The sequence below is a fragment of the Rhamphochromis sp. 'chilingali' genome (genome assembly GCF_963969265.1).
Source record: "Rhamphochromis sp. 'chilingali' genome assembly, chromosome: 8".
NCBI classification, from domain to species: domain Eukaryota; kingdom Metazoa; phylum Chordata; class Actinopteri; order Cichliformes; family Cichlidae; genus Rhamphochromis; species Rhamphochromis sp. 'chilingali'.
Genome location: NC_137935.1, coordinates 27,766,482 through 27,792,610, shown reverse-complemented (window position 1 = coordinate 27,792,610; position 26,129 = coordinate 27,766,482). Strand labels below are relative to the sequence as shown.

Here is a 26,129-nt window from a genome sequence, read left to right as displayed (position 1 = left end):
TAAAACTAGCTCTCTTTGTTATACATGTTGTCTCAGGATGCCTTAAGTATTTATTTTATTTAACCAGGAAGTCCCTTGAGATTACAAACTTTTTTTCTAGGGAGAACCTGGTCAAGAGGGTACCTCAATACAAAACGACACCCTTGCCTACTGACCTGTTCACTGCCTTTTTCATATATTATTATGATTTCTCTAAATACGTCTTGTCCCTTCATTTATATATTAATTCATTCATTCTGAACTATTTCCTGTTCTTATCCTGTTCCACAGGGTGCTGCCGTTGCTACACTATTTTAAACAATTTCATCCTGCGATATAAAACTGTTGTAAAGAAGCTGCGATATGGAAGTTAAGCAGCAGTTAACTTGATGGATTAGAATACTTGAGCACGTCTTAAACAGCCAGCTGTTTCTTCTCAGAACTGCTAACAAGGCCAGTGAGATTAAGAAAGTCAGGCAAACCCACAACACCAGGAAAGAGAGGACGGAAGCTGAAAGTGTTTACTGCCTAGACCAAAACTCTAGCTTTTGATGTGTTTATTTTCAAATTAAAAAATAAATAAATATATATATATCTTTGGATTTCCACACTGAACTTTTTTTGAGCCAAAAAAAAATCTTCATCTCCTTTCTCTTCAGCTTGTCCACAGGGGAGCTACGGACAGGCCTGCAACAGCCTGTGTCGCTGTCAGAATGGAGGCTCCTGTGACCCTGTGACTGGCAAGTGTTTGTGCCCCCCTGGGGTGCAAGGCTTGCTCTGCGAGGATGGTTTGTATACACGCATTCCTACAGACGCATGCAACCACCTGGGTCTAGTTTGCTTGCGACCCCCTCCACATGAATTTAACTATGTGATTAGACATCTGTCAGAATGCTTTTATCCTCTAAAACTGACGAGTCATTAAAAAGATTTATGCTAGAAAGATAAGGAAAAAAAACATAAATTAAAGCTTGTTTCATACCAGGGTGATTATCTTATAAATAACTAGATTCATCTTGATATCCCAGGGTTTGGAAATCACTGCCCTGTACTCTGCTTCAGTGTGTGCTGAATGAGTCATTACCATTATTAAAGATGTCTTCTCACAAATGAGGCATGTGGGCTCTGTTGTATTTTTGAATCTAAGCAGGGACTAATTTATTTGGCATTATTCTTGCTCACAGGTTGCCCAAAGGGTTTTTTTGGGAGGCACTGCAGAAGAAAGTGCAACTGTCCCAACAGTGTGCACTGCCATCGTCTCTATGGAGGCTGCCTGTGCCCTCCAGGATTATATGGGCGTTTTTGCCACCTGGGTGAGTGAGAATTGTTAGAGTTCAAAATATTGGTGATAGCAATGTCAATGTTTTTAATGTCACATATTAAAGAAAAGCTTAACAGTCAGGGAATATGAAACTTTTACTGCATTAGCTGAAGAGAGACTGTCCATGCAACTGATAATATTTGCTGTTGTGTTTCCTTATAAGATGACAACAATAACGTAGTTGTCAAAAAAAGTGTGAATAATACTTCAAAATCAAATCATTCATAACCAATAACAGTAAGCTTTAGGTTGTGTCAGCTGTTAATACGTTTTCAGGTTTGCACACACACACACACACACACACACACACACACACACACACACACACACACACACACACACACACACACACACACACACACACACACACACACTTCAGTTTTCATAGTACTCAAACTGCCAACATTGTAAAAAATCTGCATTAATTTTACTTGTAATGAATACACGTTCTCAGCTTTCCGTTTCCTTTGGATGACAAGTTCACACCGACACGTCGCTTGCTTCACTTGGCCGTTTTGATGGTGGCACCAGGTGTGGAGGCAGCTCTCTGGGGAGCCAGTGGCCCTCCACTTTCTCCTCGATGAGGTGGACTGCCAAAGCAAACTCCTCATCGTCCAGCATGCCATCCCCGTCTACATCGGACAGCCTCCAGATGTGAGCGAGCACAGAGTTGGGCAGAAGAGTCTTTGTCATCCACTCTTTGACTTTGGTTCCGCTAAGTTTGCCCTCAGTTGGATTGAGGTTGTAGAAAATCTCATCGTATTTGGGTTTGTATTTCTCCACTACCCACTCATCGAAATCTAGCTCGCTCCCCTCGTCTATGGGAGGTTCTTTGAACGGGTCTCTGCTGTAATGCTCGGGCTTGAATGTTCTCAAAAATTCCCCGTCCAGCACTCCGTGGAGGGATCGCTTTCTCTGTTCTTGTTGTTGGATGTAGGGGACCAGCTTGGCGATGTCAGTGCTGAGGAGTTTATCCAAGGAGGCCATAAGGCTCGGTTTTAGCTTCTTGAACTTTGAGAAGTCTTGCCCCAAAAGTTTCTCCTGAAAATGTGTGCAATCGCATGTGAGACTAACACAGAACATTAGAGTGAATGAAATCTAACAAATATGGTATTTAAACAATAATCAAAGAAGTTGTTTTGTTGACCTGCATCTTTGTGCAGTTGGGGAAATCGCCAGCTGGGACACGATGCTGCTGCTGAATCTTGCTAAAAATCACGGGAAGCTGGTAGATCAGATTATGCTTCTTGCTTTCTCTACAAAAAATGGTTGGCATCTCCTGCTTCAGATAGCTGATAATGTGTGCATGAGCCTGTGAAGAAACACAAGGGAGTCATAAAGGTCACCACAGCAGCTGGATTTGTATATGCAAAGTACCGGTTGGAATTTATCATAACGGCTGATTTCTGACCCTCACTAAGCGCGCTCTCTTCACCAGGTCATTCAGCTTGCGTACTGCAGCGTTGCGTGGCAGGTTCCTTATATCGGCCAACAAATCCTCCTCCTCCAACTCTATCAGCTGGTAGTGGTCGCACATCTGCCTCGGCTCTGACCAGAAGGATCCGATGTAAACCCGTAAAATCTCAGGGGTTCGAAACACTTTTCCCAGTGACCACATGAGGGCGCCATACACTCTCATCAGATACTGAGAGTCCACCCTGTCAGCTTTGTTGAGAACCACACGCAACTTGTCCTCATAACCGCACAGGGCCTCGAATGCTCGTGTGAGCTCATCAGAAAACTCCAGCTTATGCGCGTCAAACAGCAGGATGATCCGATCGACACGCTCTGCAAACCAGCGCAGCACTGCTGCGAAGTCATAGCCTGGGGAGAAGGAACAGAAACATAGGGGTTTCATTAAGACTGTATGTAACACAGCCTCACAGCCTCAAGCCATCGAGGAACGTTTTACACATCCCAGAGGTCCTCACTGGTTTCAAGCCATTTCGGTTACACCCACTGAAAAATGTGTCCATAAAACGAAGCAAAGGCTTTTCAGTTCCTCTCAGCTTATCTCCTGCCAGCCCAAAGTCATACTGCTTTCATCAGCTTTGCTTCTGCCTTCAAGTGTTTGAATTTTGCTGGCTGAAATGTTCCTACTTCACTGGGTCTACTACATTTATCACTCTGCTCCCACAGTCCAACATTAATAGAAGCAAAGGCTTGTTAATTTCCTCTGGCACTAAAAGGGAAATTAGAAGACATTCAGCCTCACCTCGGCTCAGTTTTCTTTTAGCAGCAGTCAAGATGCCTGGCGTGTCAATTATGCTGATACTCTCAAGGATCTGATTTGGCATCTGAACACACTGAAACCTGTAAATGTGATGCATTTCAGGATTACTTGATTCATTTATAGGAATAATGGCAAAGCATAATCCTATCAGTACATTATACAAACAGGAATTCTCCTCTGTGAACGCTCATCACCTGTTCAGAAACGAATTTCCAAAAGGGTCGAGGTTGCGAAAGGGCTTTTTCTGGTCCATCGTGAGGGCATTCCCAGGGATGATTCCCTCGACTTCTCCATACATGAGGGCAGTGAAGCAGTCAGTGGTTGGCTCTGGCCCAACTCTGCTACCAAGAAAATCTTGCTCTATGAGATACCTTGAGACACACATGGTGCAAACCAGCACTGTTATCTCCCTTTGTTTAAAACATGGCAAGTTAATGCATGCAGATCCTTTTTTTCCCTTTTTCTTTTTAATGATCCAAGTCCTGAGCTTACCTGATAAAAGTAGTCTTTCCTGTTGAGTACTGACCCATCACCAGCACCATCGGTTTGTTGTCAAAGTCTGCGTCCTCATAGCTTGGTGAGTGAAAGTGATGGAAAGAATAGTATTTTTCTACTGGCAGCAGCCGCTTGTAATAAAGATTCTTCAGCTCCTCTGTCACCATGTTGACGTCCCCCATTGCTTTCGGGGTGCTCCAAAGCCTCCGGAAGGACATGGCGACAGCAGTTTTACTCTTAATTTCTCAGTGTGGAAGCTGCTCGCTCTTCTTAGACCCAACTAAATGATGGAAGAATGTGCACAAGGCATATTATCAGATTCTCACAGCTGTCTGCTTCATCCTGCAGCGGGACATTAGAGAGGGTGGAGAGGGTGTAACTGGAGCCTGCAGCTGCACCTAACATAAAGCCAATATCGAGAGGGACAGGGTGGAGTGCAGCTCAGCTTTTGTTGCTGTGTGGGGACAGTTTTGGCAAGATTCACCCACAGGGTTGTAACAATTGTCAGACTTAAAGGTCATGCACAAAACTTAAATCTGTTTATTAAATGCGTTTATATACAAGCAGAAATTAAAGTACTTGCAAAAACAGTCAGAGGAGTCAAAGTTCAATAAATCAGGAGAAACAGGAGGCAGCAGTCACATGACTTCAGCCAGCAGAAATCTATCGTTATCATAACATGGTGACTGGGTGTGTTTGTTTGGCTCATTTTTAAGTGCATTTCGATAGCAAAGAATGTTTAATTTCAATTTATTTTCCTTTTTTCCATGAAATTGTGACCAGCTAAACTTTAGACAACAGAAGGTGAAGTTGGTTTAGTGCAGCATTTCTGCAGCTATCAACATTTATATAAGTGTCTAATGAACGGATTTTGCGTAGTATTACTCAAACACAAGAGGATAATCTAACCTTCTACTTCCATACTATCAGCCTTTTTCTGTCTGTTTTTAAAACCTCTCAGCTTGTCCCAGGTGGACGCACGGAGCGGGCTGTTCCAAGGAGTGCGACTGTGTTCAAGAACATTCCACCGCCTGTGACCCCAAAACGGGAAGCTGTTTCTGCAAGGCTGCGTATCACGGCCCACGATGTGAACAAGGTATAAAAAGCACGTTTATTCCTTGACAGGAATGAAGTGGTTAAGATTTGTGTTTGGTTACATTTTCAAGCCAAATGCTGAACAGAGACGAGGGCGTATTACTTTCTCAGCTGTTTTAAAGGTTCTAAACATGAACAAATATGTTTCCAGTTGCAGTAATGCATCTCTAATGTGAGCTACAAAGGGGAGTCTTGCTGTTTCCTTGCAGTACAGTTTTAGTATATTAGTGTGTAGAAGAAGAAGAGTTTAGGAGGTTGTCGGTGGTCTTTAACAGTCAAGCTTCTACTCGATGAAGGTATCCAAGATATTTGGTTAGAGACTGCACACCATCTTAATCTTTTATGCATCTGCGTGTCTCATTGTAGAATGCGATCCAGGCTTTTTCGGGCCCGGCTGTGAGCAGCCATGTGACTGTCCAGGTGGAGGGTCATGTGACCCCAAGACTGGAGAGTGCAGCCAGCAATGTCCTGCAGGGCTTCACGGACATAACTGTCAACTGGGTAAGCAAAAAAAAAAATGATTTAAAGCACTTTGTAAAAGCCAATGTAAGAGCGCATGTTCAGTTATTTTGACGTCTAACGTATGCAGTGCAGTTATTTTCAGATGTTTGGCTCGCATTAATAATATCACTCGTTCCTTTTAACCTCTGCAAACGCAGTGTTCTCCACAGAGCTCGATTCCACAGTGCACTCATGTGGTCACAGCTTTTATAGTGAAAGACCGCACAGTGTAATAATGTGTGTGAATTTGTGAACTGCGTGGGCCGGCATACTGACACGTGTCAGCACGCATGCTTATAGTTTGCATAGTTGTTGCTTGTGCAACTGTGTGCCTTTTTCAAAGCAGCGCATTTTGTTATGTGTTTGCTCAGCTTTGTCACATTTTTAATTTCCTGCAAAGCATACAGATCTTTCTTTACTCCTCTATCCTCGCCTCCTTCTTCTATTCATCATTTGATAGCTTTGACTGATTACGTGGATGTAGTAGGTGAAATGCATCTATGAATTCACCTGGTCAGTGCAGGTGTTCTTGTTGTTGCAAACTACACAACTAGAAAGTAGGGTTCCTGTACAGCAGGGTGCCCTCTGGCTGTTTACTCTGCTGGTTGATGGAAAGTTCAACCCTCTGTACTGTGCTCTAGAGTGATGCTGAATATTGCTCAGGAGCCTCTGGTAAAAACATCACTTTATGTCTCTGGGGAGCGGACTAAGATAACAGAGTTACCATGTGTCAGGACTAGTGCACAGTCCAAGCCTAGGCGTGCTGGGTTTGCAACCCAAATAAAAGTTTTTTTTTCGTTTTTCTCTAGGTTGTCCATAGCTTAAGTTGCAGGCCAGGTCATGACAGGGGCGATTTAATTCAGTTATTACAGCAGGAGCTTTTGGCAGAGGCTGAATAAATAAGCATCAAGTGATTATGATTTCAACATTTTCACTTGTCCAGCTGCCTCTCTTAATAATTTTTTTCACTGTTGTGTAACCCAGTCTTTTATTTTTTCTCCTGTTACATCATGTCTGTTGTGTATTTTGTGTTGCTAGCCTGCCAAGCTGGAAGCTATGGAGAGAACTGTCTTCTGACCTGTGATTGCAGTGGAGCTCCTTGTGATCCCATAACTGGACAATGCATCTGTCCTGATGGAAAGATGGGACACTCGTGCCAGGAAGGTATTCATTATTGCAATGTCCTATAATAATAGAAAGAAGACAATCAATTATCTTTCTTGTTTGCAGGCTGGACATTTGTTACCCCTCTCAGAGAGTTACAGAAATGTGCAAAGGTTTTGAGCCATCCCTCTTTTCCTTTAATTTGCTGGGAAAAACACAAATAGAATTGTACAAACATTTTTTGCCTTATATACTGGGTTTCCATGTTATGTTTGGACATTTTTAAATAAATCACTGCACCTAACAAACTTGTAAGTCAATATCTTTAATGACGAACTTTAAACAACATTAACTCCCTTAGTCAATATTTCTTTTAGTTTCTTTAAGCAGGCTTCAGGAATAGTTCTCCAGGCTTCTTGAAGGACATTCAAAGCTGTTGGCTGACTTTTGTTCTGTTCTCTGTCAAGATGATCCCACACTGCTTCAGTAATGTAGAGGTCTGGGCTCTGCGGAGGCCAGTCCATAACTGATAGTGATCCATTGTGTTATTTTTCCATATAGGTATATTTTTTATTGATTTACCAGTGTGTTTGGAATCGTTGTATGATTGTACTTTTCAGATGATCTTCCATAGTGGATCAAAATCTCATGTTTTCATAACTCCATCACTTTTTACAAGATCCCCGACCTCCCTCGTACATATAAACAATAATTTGGACCAAAAATGTCAAATTTGGATTCATTATTCCTGACCTGTTGCCACTGATTTTCAGTGTGGGTCTTGTGTAGTTTGGCATAACTCAGCCTTTTTTCTCCCTGTTTTTTTTCTTCCATAAGAATGATTTCTTGACTGCCGTCCTCACACTGACACCATTTTTGATGAGGCTTCAGTGATCAGTAGCTTGTTCATCTGAAGAGTCAGATGGATCTTTGGGGTCCTGTGTCAGATGGTTGTTGGATTTTTTTCCTGTTTCTTAAGGACAACTTTCAATTACTGCTCTGAAGTATCATTTTAGGACTCCCACTTCTTCTGCTCACCATGACGATATGGGAAAGGTTTCAGATTCTTGGAGTTACCTCTGTTGGTGTAAAAATACCTTTTTTATTCCTTTCAAACTGTGTTGTCTTTGGCATTTTGTGTAAACTGGTTTATCTCAGGACTGGACTGACAATGAGCTAAAAAGCAGTCAATGACCAAAGAAAAACTTTGAGAGACCTACAAAAAGTCTTGAGCACTTTTGCTCAGGATGACTTTAAAAAAATGACAAAAAAGTCTGAAAGCAAAATATTAAAAAAAATCGTGGATGGCTCAAAACTGCACTTTACTACAATTTCTACAATATTTGAATGTGTATTAAATCTGAGAAGTTAAAAACATAAATACTGCGTACTGCTCTATCAAAGTGAAAGGTACTTGCTGTTTCCCAGACTGCCCTGATGGATTCTGGGGGTCAAAGTGCCAGTCTTCTTGTCCTGAGTGTCAGAACAGAGGCTCGTGCAACAAGCAGACCGGTACATGTGAGTGTGAGCCAGGATTCATGGGACAGCTCTGCCAAAACAGTGAGTTTGCATGAAATTTCTGAGATTAAAACAAAAAAAAAATCATTTAATAAACCAAATGTGTAAGCTGTAGCTGACCTTAATGCTGATGATAATATATTTAATGAGGCATACAACTTTTTTTTTTACTTATTCAACCTCAAATTTTAAAAAACAAAAACAAAAAATGATGATGTCACACTTGGATTTTGAAATTACTGTAATCGCCTCGACTTGCTTGAACACTTTAATTATATTTAATTATAGAAAGTTCATGACAGAATCAGTTTTCTGATTAATCACCTGTGTTGTGTAGAGTGTCCTGCTGGGTACCATGGACCAGGCTGTCTAACACCTTGCTCTTGCCACCCTGATGCCAGTTGTGACCCACAGACTGGGAAATGCATTTGCCCTCCTGGAAAAAGAGGCCACGATTGTGCAACATGTGAGAATGTAAACAAATGAGACAAAAATAAGAGAATCTGACAGAGTAGCAGAGAAAATAACTCACCCTTCACTGTAATGTTTGCAGTATGTGATCCTGGTTTCTGGGGACAAGGGTGCACCAGTTCTTGTCAGTGCCACGAACAGTCTCTGGGCTGTGACCCAGTCAGTGGTCAGTGTGCATGTGAGGCCGGCTACACAGGAGACCGATGTGAAAAGAGTAAGTTATTGCCTTAGCTACTAAATCATTTTGTATCATTTTGTATATTTTACTAAATGCTGCCACCTTGGGGCCATTTCAGTTACAGCACCACAGTCAGTATTTTTTTGATTTTATGTTTAACAAGCACAATACAGTTTAAATGTTTTATTTGATCCTGATACTGTATAACTTTAGATTTTACATGTTATATAAATCTCTGTTTAAAATGATAGATGGAGACACATGTGGGGAGTCTTCTGGGTTTTTATTTGGATTGGCATTTTTTTTAGTTGGACAGTCAAGAGACTGTGTAATGTGCATGCTCCAATTCACAGAGTGTATGAATGGCACTTATGGTCGGGGCTGTGCCCAGCTGTGCCAGTGTGAGAATGGAGCCCTCTGTGACCATGTGAGCGGAGCCTGTACATGCTCTCCTGGGTATACGGGCACCTTCTGTGAGAAAAGTAAGCCATGTGTTGTCTCTGATGTTATTTCTAATCTTATGTCTTTACATAAATATATATTGTGTTCCTAATATGCCTGTTTTATGTAGCCCCAACCTTGCTACAGCCATAAAAATCTCAAAAATGTTATTAAATCACTTGTACAACTTTTTTTGGTATACTGGCTTTAGAGTGAAAGTTTGATTTAAGGAACTTTTAATTGCATTATTAGACACAAATGTGGCTATAATTGTATCTTTATATGTACTTTAAGCTATTAACAGTGATTTTGGTTCCTTCTCACTTCAAGAATAAACCCTTAGGATCTTTTTTTTCTCTTAAACCTAATTCCAGAAGTAATCCACGTTTTGAGATCCGCCATGTCCTTCTGCCTCCCTCGCTTGCAGCTGCATGTGAACAAAACTTAGTCCATCCCTGAGAAGAAATGAAAGCCTTTGCAATTCCGGTACTCTGGATAACCATGCAACATTATTCACTATTGACTCCAAAATATGTCTGTGGCAGTCCCGTCATAAGCGGATGTCTCATTTTAATAGAATGCCATGTCGATCCTCTTTAGCTAAGCAAAGTAATTTAAATGTTTCCCTGCAAACTTGAACTGATCAAATCATGGATAAACACACTCCTTTGATTTTGTTCTTGTTTTCAACTGATGCCTCCGGTGGACTGTTGTGTTTATGAGATTATGATGCATCTATCCATCCATCTATGCACTACATTGCACGATTCGTCAGAATTTAGTGAACCTTGCACACAATGATCACCTACTGAGTTTTTGCCTAAATCATGCTCAAGGTCAAGTTTTATGGGAACTTTTTAGTTTTCACAAGAATCACTTCTTTAGTGAAACCAGATTTGTGTGTCCCATGTATGACTGTCTGCAAATTCTCTTTATTTTTATAATAGCTGACCAGTCTCAACAAAAAACATACACAAAGCAATACCATGTGATGGGTCACATGGTGAGCTCATGACATCACTGATGTTCTAGATACGCAATTGAAGCCAAAGTGGAGAATATATCACTTTCTCTTTCTTGAGGATTTAATGTTTTTCTTTGCTTTATTTGACATAATATCAGCATATATTAGCTTGAGCAAGAGGAAGTTGCAGTCAGTTATTTTTACCATTAATAAATTATTTTAAAAAGCCCCAAATCACTACCAATAAAGTTTGGCCCATCATTTTTTTTATCACAAATGTAAATGTTTTGCAAAATGTAATTCCTGATTCTAGTTTGATGTAAGATTATGGCATTAACACTTTGCGTCTTTAAAACGGTCCACACTGAACGCTCCGCTCCATTCCTGCTAACATTTTTATTTTTCATCACTAGAGGGTGTTGCAGGACATTCTTCAATCTTTTCTCCAACTTCAGTGAAGCGTCCGCCAAATCCCGCGACTCGTCCCGCTGTCCTTATAATATCATGAGCGAACCATTTCAGAATTCCAAGATATAATTTGTATCAGCATCCTGCCATAGCAAACCTTTCACATAACAAATATTCACCTGTATTTGTCCTGAACTACAAGACGTAACGACAGTCTGAGAGTTTTAACGATGTAATAGAGTTGTTTTGACTTGAAGTGGCCTCCTGTTATTACAAAGCAAAAGATTTACTGTGACTGTACTACTAGTTCCAGAAATTCATAGCGCCTCCCTAGTACACAGGGCATTGTAAATCACAGCCATGCCACACCAGAGGAGAGCTTCACATCCCTAGTCATAACAGGTTAATGGCTGCAGTCTGATTGGACGTTGCTGTGGAAATGGAGCTATCACTCTGACTAGATTTTAGTTTCTGAAGGCCCATTCCCCTCAAACAAAGGTGTCCAGTTTCTCAGTGTTCTAATGAGCCTCTTCCTTCAGGAAAAGCCAGGCCTTGGCTTGACAACGTAAAGACCTCTTTACTTGATCGGTTTCAAAGAATTAAAGGGAACAAAATGACTTCTCATTAGAACTTAGATCTTGTTATTCACAAAAGTAGTTGGCTCCACAAGATTCAGATAGCTTGATAAGGCCAAAGGCCTTGTTGTGTTCAGCATTCTTGTGGTACTGAGGTTGATGCTAAGCATTCCCATCAAGTATTATTGGAGGAAAGAGGCCTGACATGCATCCAGCACACAGCTTCTTCAATTAAAGCCGATCATGCCGCGCTTCTGGTCCACAGCTTTGATGTCTGCATCAAAAAAACAAAAACAAAACAGAGTTCATTTTGTTGCAGTAAAAAAGAACTGTGGTCTGAGGAGCATTGAACATCCGTGTTCTTGTTGAAGAAACCGGGCCGTTTTGTTGTTGCAGCATTGACCTCTTTCAGTGTACGCAGACCCTGAATAGAACCAGGAAGTTCTATTCTGAGTTCTCTCTATCCGCTCTATTTCTGTGGTCTGCTCTCCCTGGCTGTGTGGTCCCTGGACCTGCTTTATGGGCTGACAGCAGTGGCTCTTACACAACCGGGGATCTGGAAATAATCCTTCTGTCTTAAAGAGCTCATTTAGTCTCGAGATGGAGTCTTTCAATGATGGCACACAGTATGTGTGTGAGTTTGTGTGTGATGGTGGACCGAATCCTGTGTTCCTACCTATAAACAAAGACTCAGAGGGAAGACTCTGCATTTACAAACACTAGCAGACACTGGGCTCATATCAAATGACAGATTGCAGCTCTGTGGTTAATATGGAAACCAGTCGCCCCCTACTGGTGTATACAAATACAAAGTTTGTCATTCAAAATTGTGCAACTGCCTAAAGACTTAAAATAAAGTGCGCGCGCTGCTGTAAACTTTGTCCGCTGAAAAGGAGAGTAATTGCTACATCTGTTGATGGGCTTATTGTTCCTCTTATTAAAAGGGAACATGACTCATCTGAGATGCTTTCTGTTTATATTTTAGCAGCAGAGATGTGTTGAGGTGCTCACGATATATCAAAGTAATGGCACTAAGGCATTTTTTCCTGCAGGACAAGCAATGCCAGCTTGTTGCCATGGTGTCAGCAAACGCTATGATAATAATAAACAGGAGACAATAAACCGACGATTTTGCTACCACAGAGTTAATGTACAGCTGCATTAAAATGACAGCATCCTCAGTGGGCTAGCTTTAATAACATCACAGCCTAACCACTACAGAGAGAGTCAAAGACGTCATGCTGTCAGCGTGGGAACACAACGACGGCCATGCCAGAAACTGCTGAGCAGCAAAGATACTTTTTTCCCAATTTGAGGCCTTGAGGCAGAAAAAAAGGAGGAGTGGACACCGTCATCAATTTGAGCGAGAGCAGGAGGGTATGATGCATTAACCGTAGGGGAACACCCTGACTAATGCGGCATTTATAATACATGAAACCACCAAGTTACACATTTTTGCCAATTTGTGGCTTCCTTTGGTCATGTTGCGCTCTGCTTTCCTTATTCACAGAAGAAGTAGTATATAAACGGAATGAAAGAGCTGCTGGCTGCTGAGATAATTTGGACAGACTCTATGCAAACCATTTCTCGCACACTGCTGCAACAGGAAACAGAAGAGGGTACTCGAAGAGAGAAATGTCAGTCAGTCCATGCTTTGGCAGGGAAATAGCAGCGTTCCCATAAATAAAGACCCGTGTGGGTGAAGTTTTTGTTTTGCAGGATACGACTATCATCCGAGTTTGCCTGTGATCTCCACGGTGACAAATTGACCGATCAAAAATATAGGCCGTGAATAAACAGAGTTATTCTTTCCTGCTCTAGTGAAGTCATGCTTACAGATAATATTTACATCCAAGCAGTGGAAAGGCTCATTCATCCCGCAACCTCTGGCTAGGTTCCTCTGGATGGGGAGGCACTGTGTTTACCAAACTCTGTGAGTGTCACTTGACTATACACACACACTCGAGCGATTTCTCTAACTTTCCTTGAGAATGGGAAACAGACCTTAAACTGGCATCGCCTTGCATCTGCAGCAGCACTGTCGTGTGTGTGTATGTGTGTGGGTACAGTAACACCAGGCTTTGTTTTGTCGAGTGTTGGTGGGGCCTGTGGACTCAGCAGGTGCTCTATTTACCGGCTCTTTGTGCCCTCTCTAACCCCCCCCCCCTCCCAGAGGGAACGGCCTCCGAGCCGCCATAAACTTTTGATGTGGCCCAGATCCACCACACATGTGGGACATGAGCTCACTTAACGAACGCAGACGCTTTGCAACAGCCGCAGTGTGGTACTGCAATTTGATATTGGTATTTTCAGTAGGACAGAGAGAGAAAGTAGGAAGAAGGGGAACAGAGTGAGAGTGGGAAAGGAAAAAAAAAGAACTAAATAAAAAAATATTGGCATCTAAACCTTCTCCTCTCCTCTTTTTTCTGAAGCTGCCAGTTCTAACCAGTCGGATGTTTTATCTCGGCCCACAGTGTGCCCGGACGGCTTTTACAGTCTTGACTGTGGCCAGATGTGCGAGTGCAGGAACGGTGCCCGTTGCCACCACATCACAGGAGCCTGCCTGTGCACCGCCGGCTGGGCAGGACCACACTGCATTCTGGGTAATGGAAGCCACATCATTAAAACAGGGTGTGAGGGAGGCCCTCACTGCAGCCCATCACGACATCCTCTCCTTAAACTCAGCTATGAAGTGTTTGTGAACAATTATCTCTATAATGAGACATTGCCAATGACTTTTTTAGGGATGGGTAAGGGTGGAGAAAGGAGGGAGTGCAAGAGTGCCCTCTGGCATACATGGTTTAATTGAAGTCTATTCTGGATAAATGCACCCACATGTATATAGCGATCAACATTAGGAAAGGGAGAGCTCAACTTGGAAGAGACTTTAGCAGCTAACCAGTGTTCTCAGGCTGAAGTTTCTTGAGGATTTCATGCCATTGTTTTAATGAAGCCAGTGAAATACCCACTAAAGTCCTTAGTCTGTCATTCTGCAGTCTTATTCAAGACTTTCCTCTCGCCCACAGCCATTTTGTGGTTCTAACTACCAGAACCAGAGTGAGCAGAAAGCCACGAGCATGACTTAATCATGCACCTCTGTCATTATTGCATTTTCCTCTTTCTTAAACCCCAAATGCCATCTTGGACTTTGATTATTACTGCGTTTACAATATGGGTGCTAAAAACCATAATGTCTCAAATGACCAATTAGCTCTCACGTCTGTTTTCTAGGAATGCAACTTGAATATTATTGAATGTGTGTGTGTGCCTGCATGTGTGTGGCAGAATGCCCAGAGGGTCAGTTTGGAGAGCAATGCAGTCAGACCTGTGAGTGTCAGAACGGAGGCCAGTGTAACCATGTGACTGGGAGATGCAGCTGCACAGCTGGGTGGACCGGAGATAGGTGCCAACTGCGTGAGTGGCTCATCAGTTAAACTGCTAATTACTGAGCATGATGACCGTAATGTCAAAGAAGTCTATTTTTCAAACCACTGTGCTGTGTTGTAGAACTTTTTGGCAGTGTAAATATCAGTCAGCAGACTCTGAAAACCGACGTTAGTCATGTTATCTATCTCGGGAATCTCTTGGCGCAGTTACTGCACTTGCAGAAATGAACTCATGATATAAGAAAGGCTAGAAAAATATAATAGAACGTTTGCAGTCAAAACTCAAATGCTTATACTATGTTGTGTGTATTCAGCCTGTCCTGCAGGACGATATGGAGGGCACTGTTCAAGTCAATGTCTGTGTCAAAATGGAGGGACTTGTAACAGGATCAGTGGCCGGTGCTCCTGCCCACTGGGATGGACTGGAGCAGCTTGTGAACTGGGTGAGTCTGACAGTACTACGGATTAAACTGTGTTTTTTACAACTTTTCAGCTGCCAGTTAATGCAAATATCTAATCAGCCAATCACATGGCAGTAACTCATTCCATTTAAGGATGTAGACATGGTGAAGACCACCTGCTAAAGTTCAAACTGAGCATCAGAATGGAGATGAAAGGTTTAAGCAGCGTTAAACGTGGTTGTGGGTGCCAGATGGGCTGGTTTGAGAATTTCAGAATCTCCTGATCTGCTGGGATTTTCCCACACAACCATCTCTATTGTTTACAGAGAAAGGCAAGAAAAAGAGACAATATCCAATGAGAGGCAGTTGTCTGGGAGAAAATGTCTTGCTGATTTTAAAGGTCAGAGGAGAAGGGCCAGACCACTTCAAGCTGACAGGAAGGCAACATTAACTCAAGTAACCACTCATTATAACCAAGGAAGGCAGGAGAGCATCTCTGAACAAACAACACATCAAACCTTGAAGCAGATGCACTCCAGTAATAATAATGGATTGCATTTATACAGCGCTTTTCGGGGCCCTCAAAGCACTTTACAATTCCACTATTCATTCACTCTCACACACTGGTGGAGGCAAGCTACAGTTGTAGCCACAGCTGCCCTGGAGCAGACTGACAGAAGCAAGGCTGCCAGGTCGCACCATCGGCCCCTCTGGTCATCACCAATAGGGTGTCTTGCCCAAGGACACAACGACCGAGACTGTCCGAGCCAGCTCGAACCGGCAACCTTCCGACTACAAGACGAACTGCCAACTCTTGAGCCACGATCGCCTAGTAGCAGAAGAGCACACCAGGTCTTCTGCTACTGGGCGCCAGGTGTGACAAGCTACAAAACAGTAAACTGAAGTTACAGTTCACTAAGGTTAACCAGAATTAGAAACTGAATATTTGAAAAACTATGATGGGCCTTGATTTCTGCTGCAACATTCAAATAGGACATTGTATCGCCTTGTATCAGCAGTTCAGGCTGGTGTTGTTGGGATACTTTATTGGTCCCTTCGTACCAACTGAGCATTGTTTAAACACCACAGCCTTCAATGCTTTCATTCCCTTTGTGACCAGTTTGTGTACTTTCTGATGTCTTCTTCCACAGCAGGAGAAAGTGCCATATCACAAAACTCCATCATCTCAAACTGGTTTCTTGAACATGACAGTGAGTTCACTGTACTCAAATGACCTCCCCAGTCACTGGATCTCAATCCAACAGAGTACCTTTGGGATGTGGAACGGGACATTGACATCATGGATGTGCAGCTGACAAATCTGCAGCAACTGTGTCATGTCAGTGTGGATCACAATCTCTGAGGAATGTTTCCAGCAACTTATTGAATCTATGTGGTGAAACAGGCAGTTCTGTAGGCAACCGGAAAGTCCAACTCACTGCTCAAAAGGTGTATGTAATAGGGGGATAGTGAATGCACATTGTAGGGAAGCTAAGAGAAACAAAACTTTTTTTCTTGATTAAATATTTTGTCTTTCTGTCCCTGTCTTCATAATTTGGTGCCTTGGAAAAGCCATGTTGTATTTGTGTGATAAATTATTACTTGAATGTAACTTTTCTCTTAACCTTCCTTTCCATCTGTCCCAGAGTGTGAAGAAGGACGTTATGGAAAGAACTGCACCGAGGTCTGCCCCTGTATGAATGGAGGGAGATGCGACAGAGTGACAGGAAAATGTGTGTGTCTCCATGGTTGGACAGGAGACCTCTGCCAGTCAGGTGATTTCCTATACTTACAGCATAGTTGTTTTATCATAATCTAGTACCTGCTGATGCGGGGTTTTTTTTCAAAGACACATAAAATTGTAGCCTGTCTCTCAACATCATGAGAGACAGGCATGCCCCTGTGCTCCATTTGCTAACATTTGGATATCAGCAGCAGAAAGGTTTGTTTACTCCAGGAAAAGAAGCCGATAGCTTATAACATGGTATGTCAAAACAGTTTGTGCAGTTAGCCTTCCAAGCATATAAAAGGTAAACATCTTCTAAAAGTGCATCCTTGGCTGCGATGTTGCATGCTAACCGCAAGCGCTTGTGTTTTTTGTCTGAAGCCTGTTCTAAGGGATTCTTCGGGGAGGGTTGTGAGCAGAGGTGTGACTGTGCCCATAGTTCGAGTTGCCACCATGTGACAGGCCGCTGTGAGTGCGTGCCAGGCTGGAGAGGAGCCAGGTGTGACAAATGTGAGTGCATACAGGACTGAGGAAATTGTGGCTGAATGAAACTGGCACTAAAGAACATAAGAGTGAAGTGACTGTGTGTGTGATGTGTGTATTGACTGACAGCCTGCCTCCCGGGGTTCTACGGTGCTTCCTGTGCCCAGCGGTGTCAGTGCCAGGCTGGAGTGTCCTGTCACCATGAGACGGGGAGCTGTGGCTGCCCAGCTGGACTCACAGGGGCTGGCTGCGAGAAAAGTAAGAAGGAAAACAAAACCTGTCTGAATGAATTCTAATCATGAGGTGATTAGTGGCTTGCTTGCTCAATTTTTAGATCTTAAATATCCACAGACTTTCACTAATGTCCTTTACCTGTAACAGGTAGTCAGGAGAGTATACCTACATGGCTTACATTTGAGGCCATTTAGCTACCTTGTTGATAAAAAGACTGTCGCCTTGAAACAAACCAATTGTGTGCTTGTGAGAATGTTTCATTATTCAAACCGTACCCTTAAGGAGTGTATATAAGCAGCGTCCCTCCTCAGCCCTTCACCGCGCCTTCTACTCACCCACCCTCCTCCCCTTCCTTACGGCCTCAGCTCCGTTCCTCTCCTCACACACTCCCCAGACATCTGATAAATGTTACACACCGGTTGCCAAGTAAAACAGAAGGCATTGTTTTTGTCTCCTCGGCGGCGGATAAGGGCTTTTGGAAGGCAGACATGCATAATGACAGCACCGTAATTGCCTCTTTAGTCTGGAGTCCTTTCTTATCTGTCCCCCACGCTGCCTGCTGCTGCCTGACTGAGTAGCTTAGTGCTGTGGTCTCACCTGAAAACATGCTCGGTTCACAGATTCATCTTGTTCCCTATGACTGATTGTCTGGGGACTTCATTCATTATTGTGATGAGCGCATATGTATGTATGCAGACAGGGTGTGTGAAAGAATGTCCCTCTGTGTTTGCCTGGGTTTGGGCACCAGGGAAAGTTGCTGCGAGTTTTGGTGTCATTAGCAGTCAATACTGAATGTCCCAGTATGTTCGCAGGATAATCTGAGGAAGGAAAGGGAAACGGCATGCGTCTTTGTTCCCACATACTATTGAATGTGTGCATAAAGGCCTTATCTGCTGCTGTATCACGAGCACTATGGATATCTGCACAATGTTTCTTTTCGGGTGTGCAATGCCCATCAGGGATAACAATGAAAAATTAAGACTGCATTTGAGGCTCATTCCTTTTCATTTTTATTTATTTTATTTATATCCAGAAATATGTATCTTCTTTTAACAAAGCTTTAATTAACACACACGTTTTAGGCTATAAATTAACAATAGGATTTTTGAAAGCTTACTAATTAACATGCTTTTAAACTGCACTGCAGCCCCAAACGTCTTTAGATATTACCAATGGTAGGTTCAGGTCAGAAGGCAAATACCCGACACAGCTACCTGTAAGCACCCCAGCACAAAGTTCATTTTAGGTCTTTTTACACTGATTCACAACCTGCTGCGCACTCTTCTTCAGGCAGCACTCATTCCTAAATCAGTATCAGTATTTCCATTGGTAAGAACACAGCCGACTCAACCCAGCTCAATCTCTGTGCTCCATTTGACGCTTGGAGAGCTTCAGACAAACAAAAAATCAGAATATATATTTACACACAAACATATATATATTATAAAGATATTAAATTATAAGCATAATACAATACCACTGTCTTTGATCCAGGCATGAGAGGTTAGTTGTTCAGCTGACCTGTGCATCGAAGATTTATCATTCACCTTTGAACAAAGAAGGTAAATGATCCCAAAAATTGCTTCTTACATTCTTCTGTTGTGCTAATGTGCGTGATGTGCTGCCGGTTTGATCATTTTAGCCTGCCCTGCTGGAGTGTTCGGACAAAACTGCACCAAGCTGTGCCAGTGTTCAGGAGACCAAGAGCAGTGCCATCCGGTGACGGGGAAATGTAGCTGCTTGCCCGGTTATTATGGGCCGCGATGTGGGCTAAGTAAGTATACTGTTAATCTTCTGTTGCAACCACTGGCTAATAAGACGCACCTGCTATTATCCATTTATTTATTTAGTTTTTAATAAAACAGGAAGTCTAATGAAATAACTATTGCTGCGGAGTACATATTTGGCTACACTTTAGATTTGCATGACTCAATGATATGTTTAATTTAAGCTAGTAATAGTTTTGTGTGTCTGGTTTTTCTGTAGGATGTAGAGCGGGGACTTTTGGGCCGAACTGCAAGTCCAGGTGCAGCTGCATCAATGGTGGTCGCTGTGACTTCAGGACTGGTTCCTGCTACTGTCCTCCTGGCTTCATAGGCAGCGACTGCAGCTCAAGTAAGTCAAGAAAGCTTGAATGTCCTTGTCCTCTAATAAAAGTCATATTTGCGAGTCATATTTCTGCCTACTTATACTTATAGCTTGATTAGAGTCACAGTCTTTCTTTTACCCTGTCACCTTCCCCTCACTCCCAACCAGTTGCGGCAGATGGCTGCCCTACCTGAGCCTTGTTCTACTGGGGGGGGTTTTCCTGCTACAAGGGAGTTTTTCCTTCCCACTGTCACCAAGTGACAAACCTTGATTTTCTCTGCATTATTGTAGGGTCTTTATCTTACAATATAAAATGCCTTGAGGTCAATGTTGTTTTGATTCAGTCCTATATAAATAAAATTGAATCTAACTGGATTGATTTAGAGACTTTTTTTGATACAACCATTCTTTATGTTGCGTTACAAAATTCTGGTCGACATCAACTGAAGTAATGCAGATGCCTGTAAAATTAATACATGCATAGTTTTTAATTTGTTCTTTCATATGGATGAAAGCATATCTATTCATGCAGGTTGTCCAAGTGGATACTATGGGAAAGACTGTGCTAAGATGTGCATGTGTGGGGAAGGAGGACAGTGTCACCCAGTAACCGGGAGGTGTATCTGTGGCCCTGGTAGGATGGGATTGTCCTGCGAGCAAGGTAACGTTAAACCGAGGATGTTTATTTGCAGTATATTAGTGCAAAATTATATATTTGCAGAATTTTAGATGCAAAGTGGCAAGAACAGTGCTGCACATCAGAGAATGATATTCAAAGAACTACAAGAGTAGTTTCAAGACTGACTCTAAACAGGATACATACTGGCACATTTAACATTTTGCAGCAGCTTTAAAGTGTCACCTCGCTGTTCAACTTTAAGCAGAACCATATCACACATATCAAACAGGCTTTATATTTAGACATTTTTCTTTTACAATCCTCTCGAGTTTACAGAGAGTCACCACTGAGACTGCCATGCATCATTAGGAACCACTGGCTCTAATGAGTTCTTTAGAAACAGGACACTTAACTAGAAATGAGAAACAACCACTAAAATGAGGGTGTAGTTTTCAACATTTTCCCTGTGTATTTAAGTTACAAATTCTCCATTTCCTCAGTGTAAGCGCTGCGATGATCACAGGGCTTTTATTCCCACTAAACAGAGGCAGAGCTGAGTTTTCTTAATCTCTCCTTTTATCAGCAATTCAGCTGGATTGCAAACAGGGAATTTCCAGCGCTGCCTGCACTAAATGTTCTCGTCTTCAGCCTCCTGCATGTACTTGGACATACCACCTCTTAAGTTCCTCTTGTTGAATGTTTACATAAACCTAAAGTGGCTCATTCTCTGTGTTCCGTGTCGCTGGATTTGGCAAGGAAGCAAATAAATAAACAGGGGAATCAAAGACGGCTTGCTTATTGTTTTCCCAATCTAAATTACCCAGAGAAACATGATTATTCTTTTATATCAGCGCCAAATTAGGCTACTTTGCCATCTCTTTAGAAACTGTTGCTTAAATAAACACGAGCGTGGTTAGTGCAGTCGCGTTTGTGTGTGTGTGCGCGCGCGCGCGTGTGTGAAAGAGACAAGGGAAAGCGCGAGCTGTGCACTGTGTGTGTTTTATGTTTGGTGCAACCACTAGTGCTTTTGCTGAACAGAAGAGTTCTAGTGTATTATGATGTTTCCTGAAAATTGTTTCTCCAGTGTGTCCCAGGGGGCGCTATGGCATGCAGTGCAGAAACGCTTGCAGCTGTCTGAACGGGGCTTTGTGTGACCCCAGTGATGGGTCCTGCAAGTGCGGCCTCGGCTGGACTGGACCCCGCTGTGAGACAGGTACTCCAGATATTCCACAATAAAAAAAATCCTAAACTCAGCAGAATTTGATTGTGGTCATTTCAAATTAAAAGCCAACAACAAACTTTATATTGCAGTAGTTTCCCCATTATTAGCTACATGATGGACTTCAGTCTGTATTTATGAAGAAGACATTTTCCCCAGTTTTAATGTTTTCAGTGTTTAATGTTTGATGCACACATTTTTTTACTTTTTTACTCCAATAATCATCACTCAGGCTTATATGTCACATTTCTTTCTAGTGTTATCAACCCATTGTGTGTGTCTGTGTGTGTAGCCTGTCCACAGGGAAAATATGGGCTTGATTGTGCACAAGACTGTCCATGCCTCAACAATGGGACCTGCGACCGCTTCACTGGCAGCTGCAGCTGTACTGCAGGATACTACGGCCACTCCTGTCAACACAGTATGCAAACCCTCACTCAAAATAAAGAAAAGAAAACTTGGTTATAAGGTTACTAGAAGTCCCGTTGACATTATGAAATGTAGATCTTTTTCAAACTCCCCTGGTCACATAGAAGACTGAATGAATCCAGATAAAACACCTTTTTAACCAACCTAAATCCTCTGTCTTGTGTTCCTCCCAGCGTGCCCATCTGGGTTTTTTGGAGTGAATTGCGCACACACCTGTGTTTGTAAGGTGCTGCAAGCGTGCGATCCTGTGACAGGCAAATGTGCGTGTCCACCGGGCTACCATGGCTCACAGTGCCAAAGACGTAAGTATGTTACATGCAACTACATGGGAGTAAAGGTTAAACGAGTAACAAAGAGGGATATTTGTAATTCAGCATGTCTGCGAAGACTTAAAACACAGCAGTGCTCACAGTCACATGTTTGTGCTCATTGTTAAATGGCCACCTGGATAGCCAGCTGCGACTGTACATGGGGAGATATGAGCATGAATGAATGAGAGACTTCCAGCAAAATGTGAGTGTGTGGTGGCTGGCAGACAGGCTGTTAGGTAGGTGGGCAGGCAGGCTGGTTATTTGATGAGAGACGGGTGTTTCCCTACTGCTTAATGCATTCTTGTTACATCCTCATGCCCTCCTGCAAGCTCGTGGGGCTCTCAGCCCCAGTTTGAGTGCCTTAATGGCCACTTCAGTACCAGCAGGAGATAGGACTGAGCACTGAAGAGCAGCTAGAAGGTAGAAGGACACCGACCTGGATCGATCAGGGTGTTTGTGTCTATCTGAGAAAATGTTTATGCACAGTTTCTTATAACTAAATGCTGTTGTTAGTATGTGAATCCATTCATTTCCATTAAATTTATATTTGCATGTGTGCTAAGAACTAAATTTCAATTTCCAAAATGTTTATTAAATGTGTTAATCGTCATCTCGTTCTAAAAGCTTTACTTTGTGGGATTATGTAATAAAAAAAAAAAAGGATATTTTTACGTATACACGTGTTATCAACTACTTACAGCAGGTTTCAGTGCACTCCCAGGCTATTCATGTCTAATGAAGCAGTTTCCGTGTAGTTAAAGAAGAACTTGAATGATCATTACTGCATTTTTCAAAGTATGCGTGTGAATGTTTCTGTTTTTTCTTCTCAGGATGTGAGGCTGGCAGCTTTGGACCGAACTGTGAAAGATCATGTGACTGTGCTGGCGAGGCCCCATGTGACCCATTGACAGGACGCTGTCTCTGTCCCCCAGGAAGAACGGGGCACAGATGTGAAAAAAGTAGATATTACTTTTATTAACATGATTCACTTAAATCCAAAATAGATATTAAAAAAAGATCACTTAGGGTGTCTTGCGTCAAGTCTTTCCTTTCTTTGAATTTCCTCATTTCTTTCACTGTGCCTTTTTTTTTTTCTCAGCCTGTGACGAAGACCGTTTTGGCCCTGAGTGCTCCCTGCTGTGTCGCTGTTCTGACAGGGCCCGCTGTGATAGGGTGAATGGACGTTGCCTGTGCCCGCTCACCTGGCTTGACCCTTCATGTAGTGAAGGTAAACACACGAAGAAAATAGATACTTGCACTATGAGACGCATAGTGCAAGTATCTAAAAGACTTGAGCAACCTCTAATTTTTGCATATGTGTGGAAGTAAATGGGAAATAGGTGGAGGAATTTATTGAAGTCTGCAAACATACATGGAAATACAGCATACAAGGCAAAATACAAGTAGTCTTCAGGAATAGTTCTTCAGGCTTCTTGAAGGACATTCAAAGCTCTTCTTTGGATGTCGTCTGCCTTTTGTTCTCTGTCAAGATGATCACGCACTGCTTCAATAATGATGAGGTTCAGGCTCTGGGGAGGCCAATCCATCAATGATTGTGTTGCACTGTGTGCTTTTACTGCATTATAAGTGTGTCTGGGATCATTGTCATATTGAAAAGCCATTGTCAATCAGATCATTTTCAGATGGTATTGAATGGTGGATCAAACTCTGATGTAATCTGATGATCATTACATCACTTTTAAAATGATTTGGTTTTAGACCTTCCACTTCTTCGTTTTGTCTTCCATTTGTCAAGTTTCCTCATTTTTTTTAGGATAGATTGCATAATATATATTGCATGATATATCTCATATCACGCTTTTATCTATGAAACTCATGGGAACCACCTTGGTGGTACAAAAATACTATGCTATGTCTGTCAAACTGTCTATTGCATTTTTTGTAGATTCAGTTAAATAAGAGGGAACAAAGCTGCAAGTAGCAAAGGGCCTGAAAATACAGTTCAAAATTAGTTCTCTGCTAAGTTGTCTGTTATATCGCAAAACAAAAAAAAAGAAAGAAAAAACATTCCTCTAAAATTGATCAGGCACAAGAATTGGAATTAAAAAAGACTGAAAAATTAGCCAATGAGTGAAAATGTTTTTGAAAGACCTTCAGAAAGCCTGGGGAACTATCAAGACTACTTAAAATCACAGTAAAGTACAATATAAAGAAATGAGGTGTGACTCAAGACTTTTGCACAGTATTGTAGACACAGACAACCATGTATCATTACATTAGAGGACTACAGATTATCTGCCTAACCTCTATCATCATTTAACCTTAAAGAGTGTCCTCCCCTTTCAAATTAACAATTCACATTGTGAGCACTGACTTTTTGTTGCCTTTTGGGAGACACCAACCCATAATGTGTCTCTGTAAATCCACTCAAGTCCCCATAACATGACTAATACCTGACCACACACATGCGCACACACTCGCACACACAGAAAACATAGACACCCAGGGTCAAGGGCTGTAAAGCTGAACCAGCTTTAGTGAAATACTGTGTCATGAAGTGTGAGAGGCTGAGCCCCATCACTCTGTGTGTCACCCTGTCTCTCTCAATAGCTGCTCCCGTCTCCTGACAGTTATTTTAATCTGCACCCAGCATGAAGCCAGTCTTGAAGCTGTCTTCATTTTACCTCCTCAAAGCCAAGCGCACGGGGAGACTACGTAGCAGTAACTTCTCCTCCAAAATCCCCAGAACATTTGCTTTTGATTTGCAAATAGTGCTGATGTCTTCTTGCCTCTTTTTTTTTCTTTTCAGCACCGCTCCACCAAACCCCGGGAGTGCTGAACTTCTCTGTGTCCCAACGAAAGAGAAGAACAGGCAGCAAAACCACATAACCCAAGCAGAGGTACAAACATCTGACTGGGTGTTCAAACACAGGACTTGGCTCAGTGAAGCATTACTCAGATCATCTCGGTAAAGGTAATGCTGGTGTTAATATGTTCGCTCAAACTTGTAGTCGGCTGTCAGAAACTGGCACTCAATCACCAAATCCCAAGCTCGGGGGCGATCAACTAGTGGACCTGAACTCATGAACTCAAACGTACCCAGTCAATCTAAAATTAAAAGTTCAGAGTTACACAAGCTCCTTAGCAATACGCGCGCACACACACACACACACACACACACACACACACACACACACACACACACACACACACACACACCTGAATTACATTTGTTACTGACACGAGATTCTTTTCATCCACTGCCACTTTTTTTATGTGGGTGTCCATAAAAGGCTTAATGTTTAGTGTAAAAGAATGCCAAGCATATATCTATGTAAAAATAAAAATGTATGAAACAGATTTAGAAATACCGGGGCAGCTTGTTTACTTATTTTAAAACACAAAAGATGAACACACACAGAAAAAGTCAACGCGAGACACAAAAATATGGTCCAAAAGTGAAAAAATAGAATATTTTATGTGCACCAAAGTGGCCTGTTAAATGCTGGAAAGAGTCTCACAGTGATGCTTGCACTTTTCAGATACATTTTTTGCATTTTAATGTTAACGCTTTTCCCTCTGAAAAGAATGAAGATCAGATAACCAGTTCATTTGTGAAGAAGCTGGCTCTGGGACACAATAATGGCCCAATATTCGTCTCAACTCACTTTAAGGTTAAGTTTGGCTTGACCAAATTTCATTTCCCTGCAATTCAAACACTCAATTTATTAGCGCTGACCACAGGTTTTCCTGGTGCAGTGCTGGTCGCGAGTCATTACATTTAAACTTCTTTCAGATTTGTGTTCGCCAAGTGAGCTGCTGACACAGAGGTGGTCAATTTTACGAAAAAACCCCCAAAAAACAACAACAAAAGAAAATGTTACTGCACTTTTCTCTGGACTTACAGTAGTAGAAACTCATTTCACCCTTTCACTACTGCACTACTTTTACAAGACATTTTATCTCGATTGGTGTTCGTCTGTTTTTAT

The 26,129-nt window shown here is 42.2% G+C and overlaps 2 protein-coding genes across 2 annotated transcripts in view; one reads left to right on the top strand and one right to left on the bottom strand.

The window, feature by feature from the left end:
• Positions 1-25,360, top strand: part of egfem1 (EGF-like and EMI domain containing 1) — a 62,996-nt gene extending 37,636 nt beyond the window's left edge. The window contains exons 15-38 of the mRNA XM_080888276.1: positions 639-767; positions 1,164-1,292; positions 4,990-5,124; positions 5,490-5,624; positions 6,663-6,788; positions 8,157-8,288; positions 8,584-8,712; positions 8,800-8,931; positions 9,249-9,377; positions 13,758-13,886; positions 14,569-14,697; positions 14,984-15,112; positions 16,717-16,845; positions 17,178-17,306; positions 17,409-17,537; positions 19,156-19,287; positions 19,500-19,628; positions 20,134-20,262; positions 21,305-21,433; positions 21,732-21,860; positions 22,042-22,170; positions 23,010-23,138; positions 23,279-23,407; positions 24,950-25,360. Coding sequence (XP_080744402.1) covers positions 639-767; positions 1,164-1,292; positions 4,990-5,124; positions 5,490-5,624; positions 6,663-6,788; positions 8,157-8,288; positions 8,584-8,712; positions 8,800-8,931; positions 9,249-9,377; positions 13,758-13,886; positions 14,569-14,697; positions 14,984-15,112; positions 16,717-16,845; positions 17,178-17,306; positions 17,409-17,537; positions 19,156-19,287; positions 19,500-19,628; positions 20,134-20,262; positions 21,305-21,433; positions 21,732-21,860; positions 22,042-22,170; positions 23,010-23,138; positions 23,279-23,407; positions 24,950-25,029 — 3,065 coding nt within the window. The 3' untranslated portion in view covers positions 25,030-25,360. The remainder of the gene's footprint in view (positions 1-638; positions 768-1,163; positions 1,293-4,989; positions 5,125-5,489; positions 5,625-6,662; positions 6,789-8,156; positions 8,289-8,583; positions 8,713-8,799; positions 8,932-9,248; positions 9,378-13,757; positions 13,887-14,568; positions 14,698-14,983; positions 15,113-16,716; positions 16,846-17,177; positions 17,307-17,408; positions 17,538-19,155; positions 19,288-19,499; positions 19,629-20,133; positions 20,263-21,304; positions 21,434-21,731; positions 21,861-22,041; positions 22,171-23,009; positions 23,139-23,278; positions 23,408-24,949) is intronic.
• On the bottom strand, positions 1,578-4,981 carry LOC308400525 (EH domain-containing protein 2-like). The gene is made up of 6 exons (XM_080888277.1): positions 4,026-4,981; positions 3,728-3,904; positions 3,516-3,613; positions 2,712-3,124; positions 2,448-2,612; positions 1,578-2,341 (listed from the first exon to the last, which is right to left on the bottom strand). Exons 1-6 carry the CDS (start codon positions 4,244-4,246, stop codon positions 1,781-1,783), a joined length of 1,635 nt encoding a protein of 544 aa, XP_080744403.1. The 5' UTR covers positions 4,247-4,981; the 3' UTR covers positions 1,578-1,780.
• Positions 25,361-26,129: the final 769 nt, after the last annotated feature.

Coding starts and splice junctions, on each gene's coding strand:
- LOC308400525 (XM_080888277.1), bottom strand. CDS start 4,246: ATGTCCTTCCGGAGGCTTTGGAGCACCCCGAAAGCAATGGGGGACGTC. Junction 3,125..3,515: donor TAAAAGAAAACTGAGCCGAG/GTGAGGCTGAAT, acceptor CCTTCTCCCCAG/GCTATGACTTCGCAGCAGTG. Junction 2,613..2,711: donor AGAGAGCGCGCTTAGTGAGG/GTCAGAAATCAG, acceptor GTTTCTTCACAG/GCTCATGCACACATTATCAG.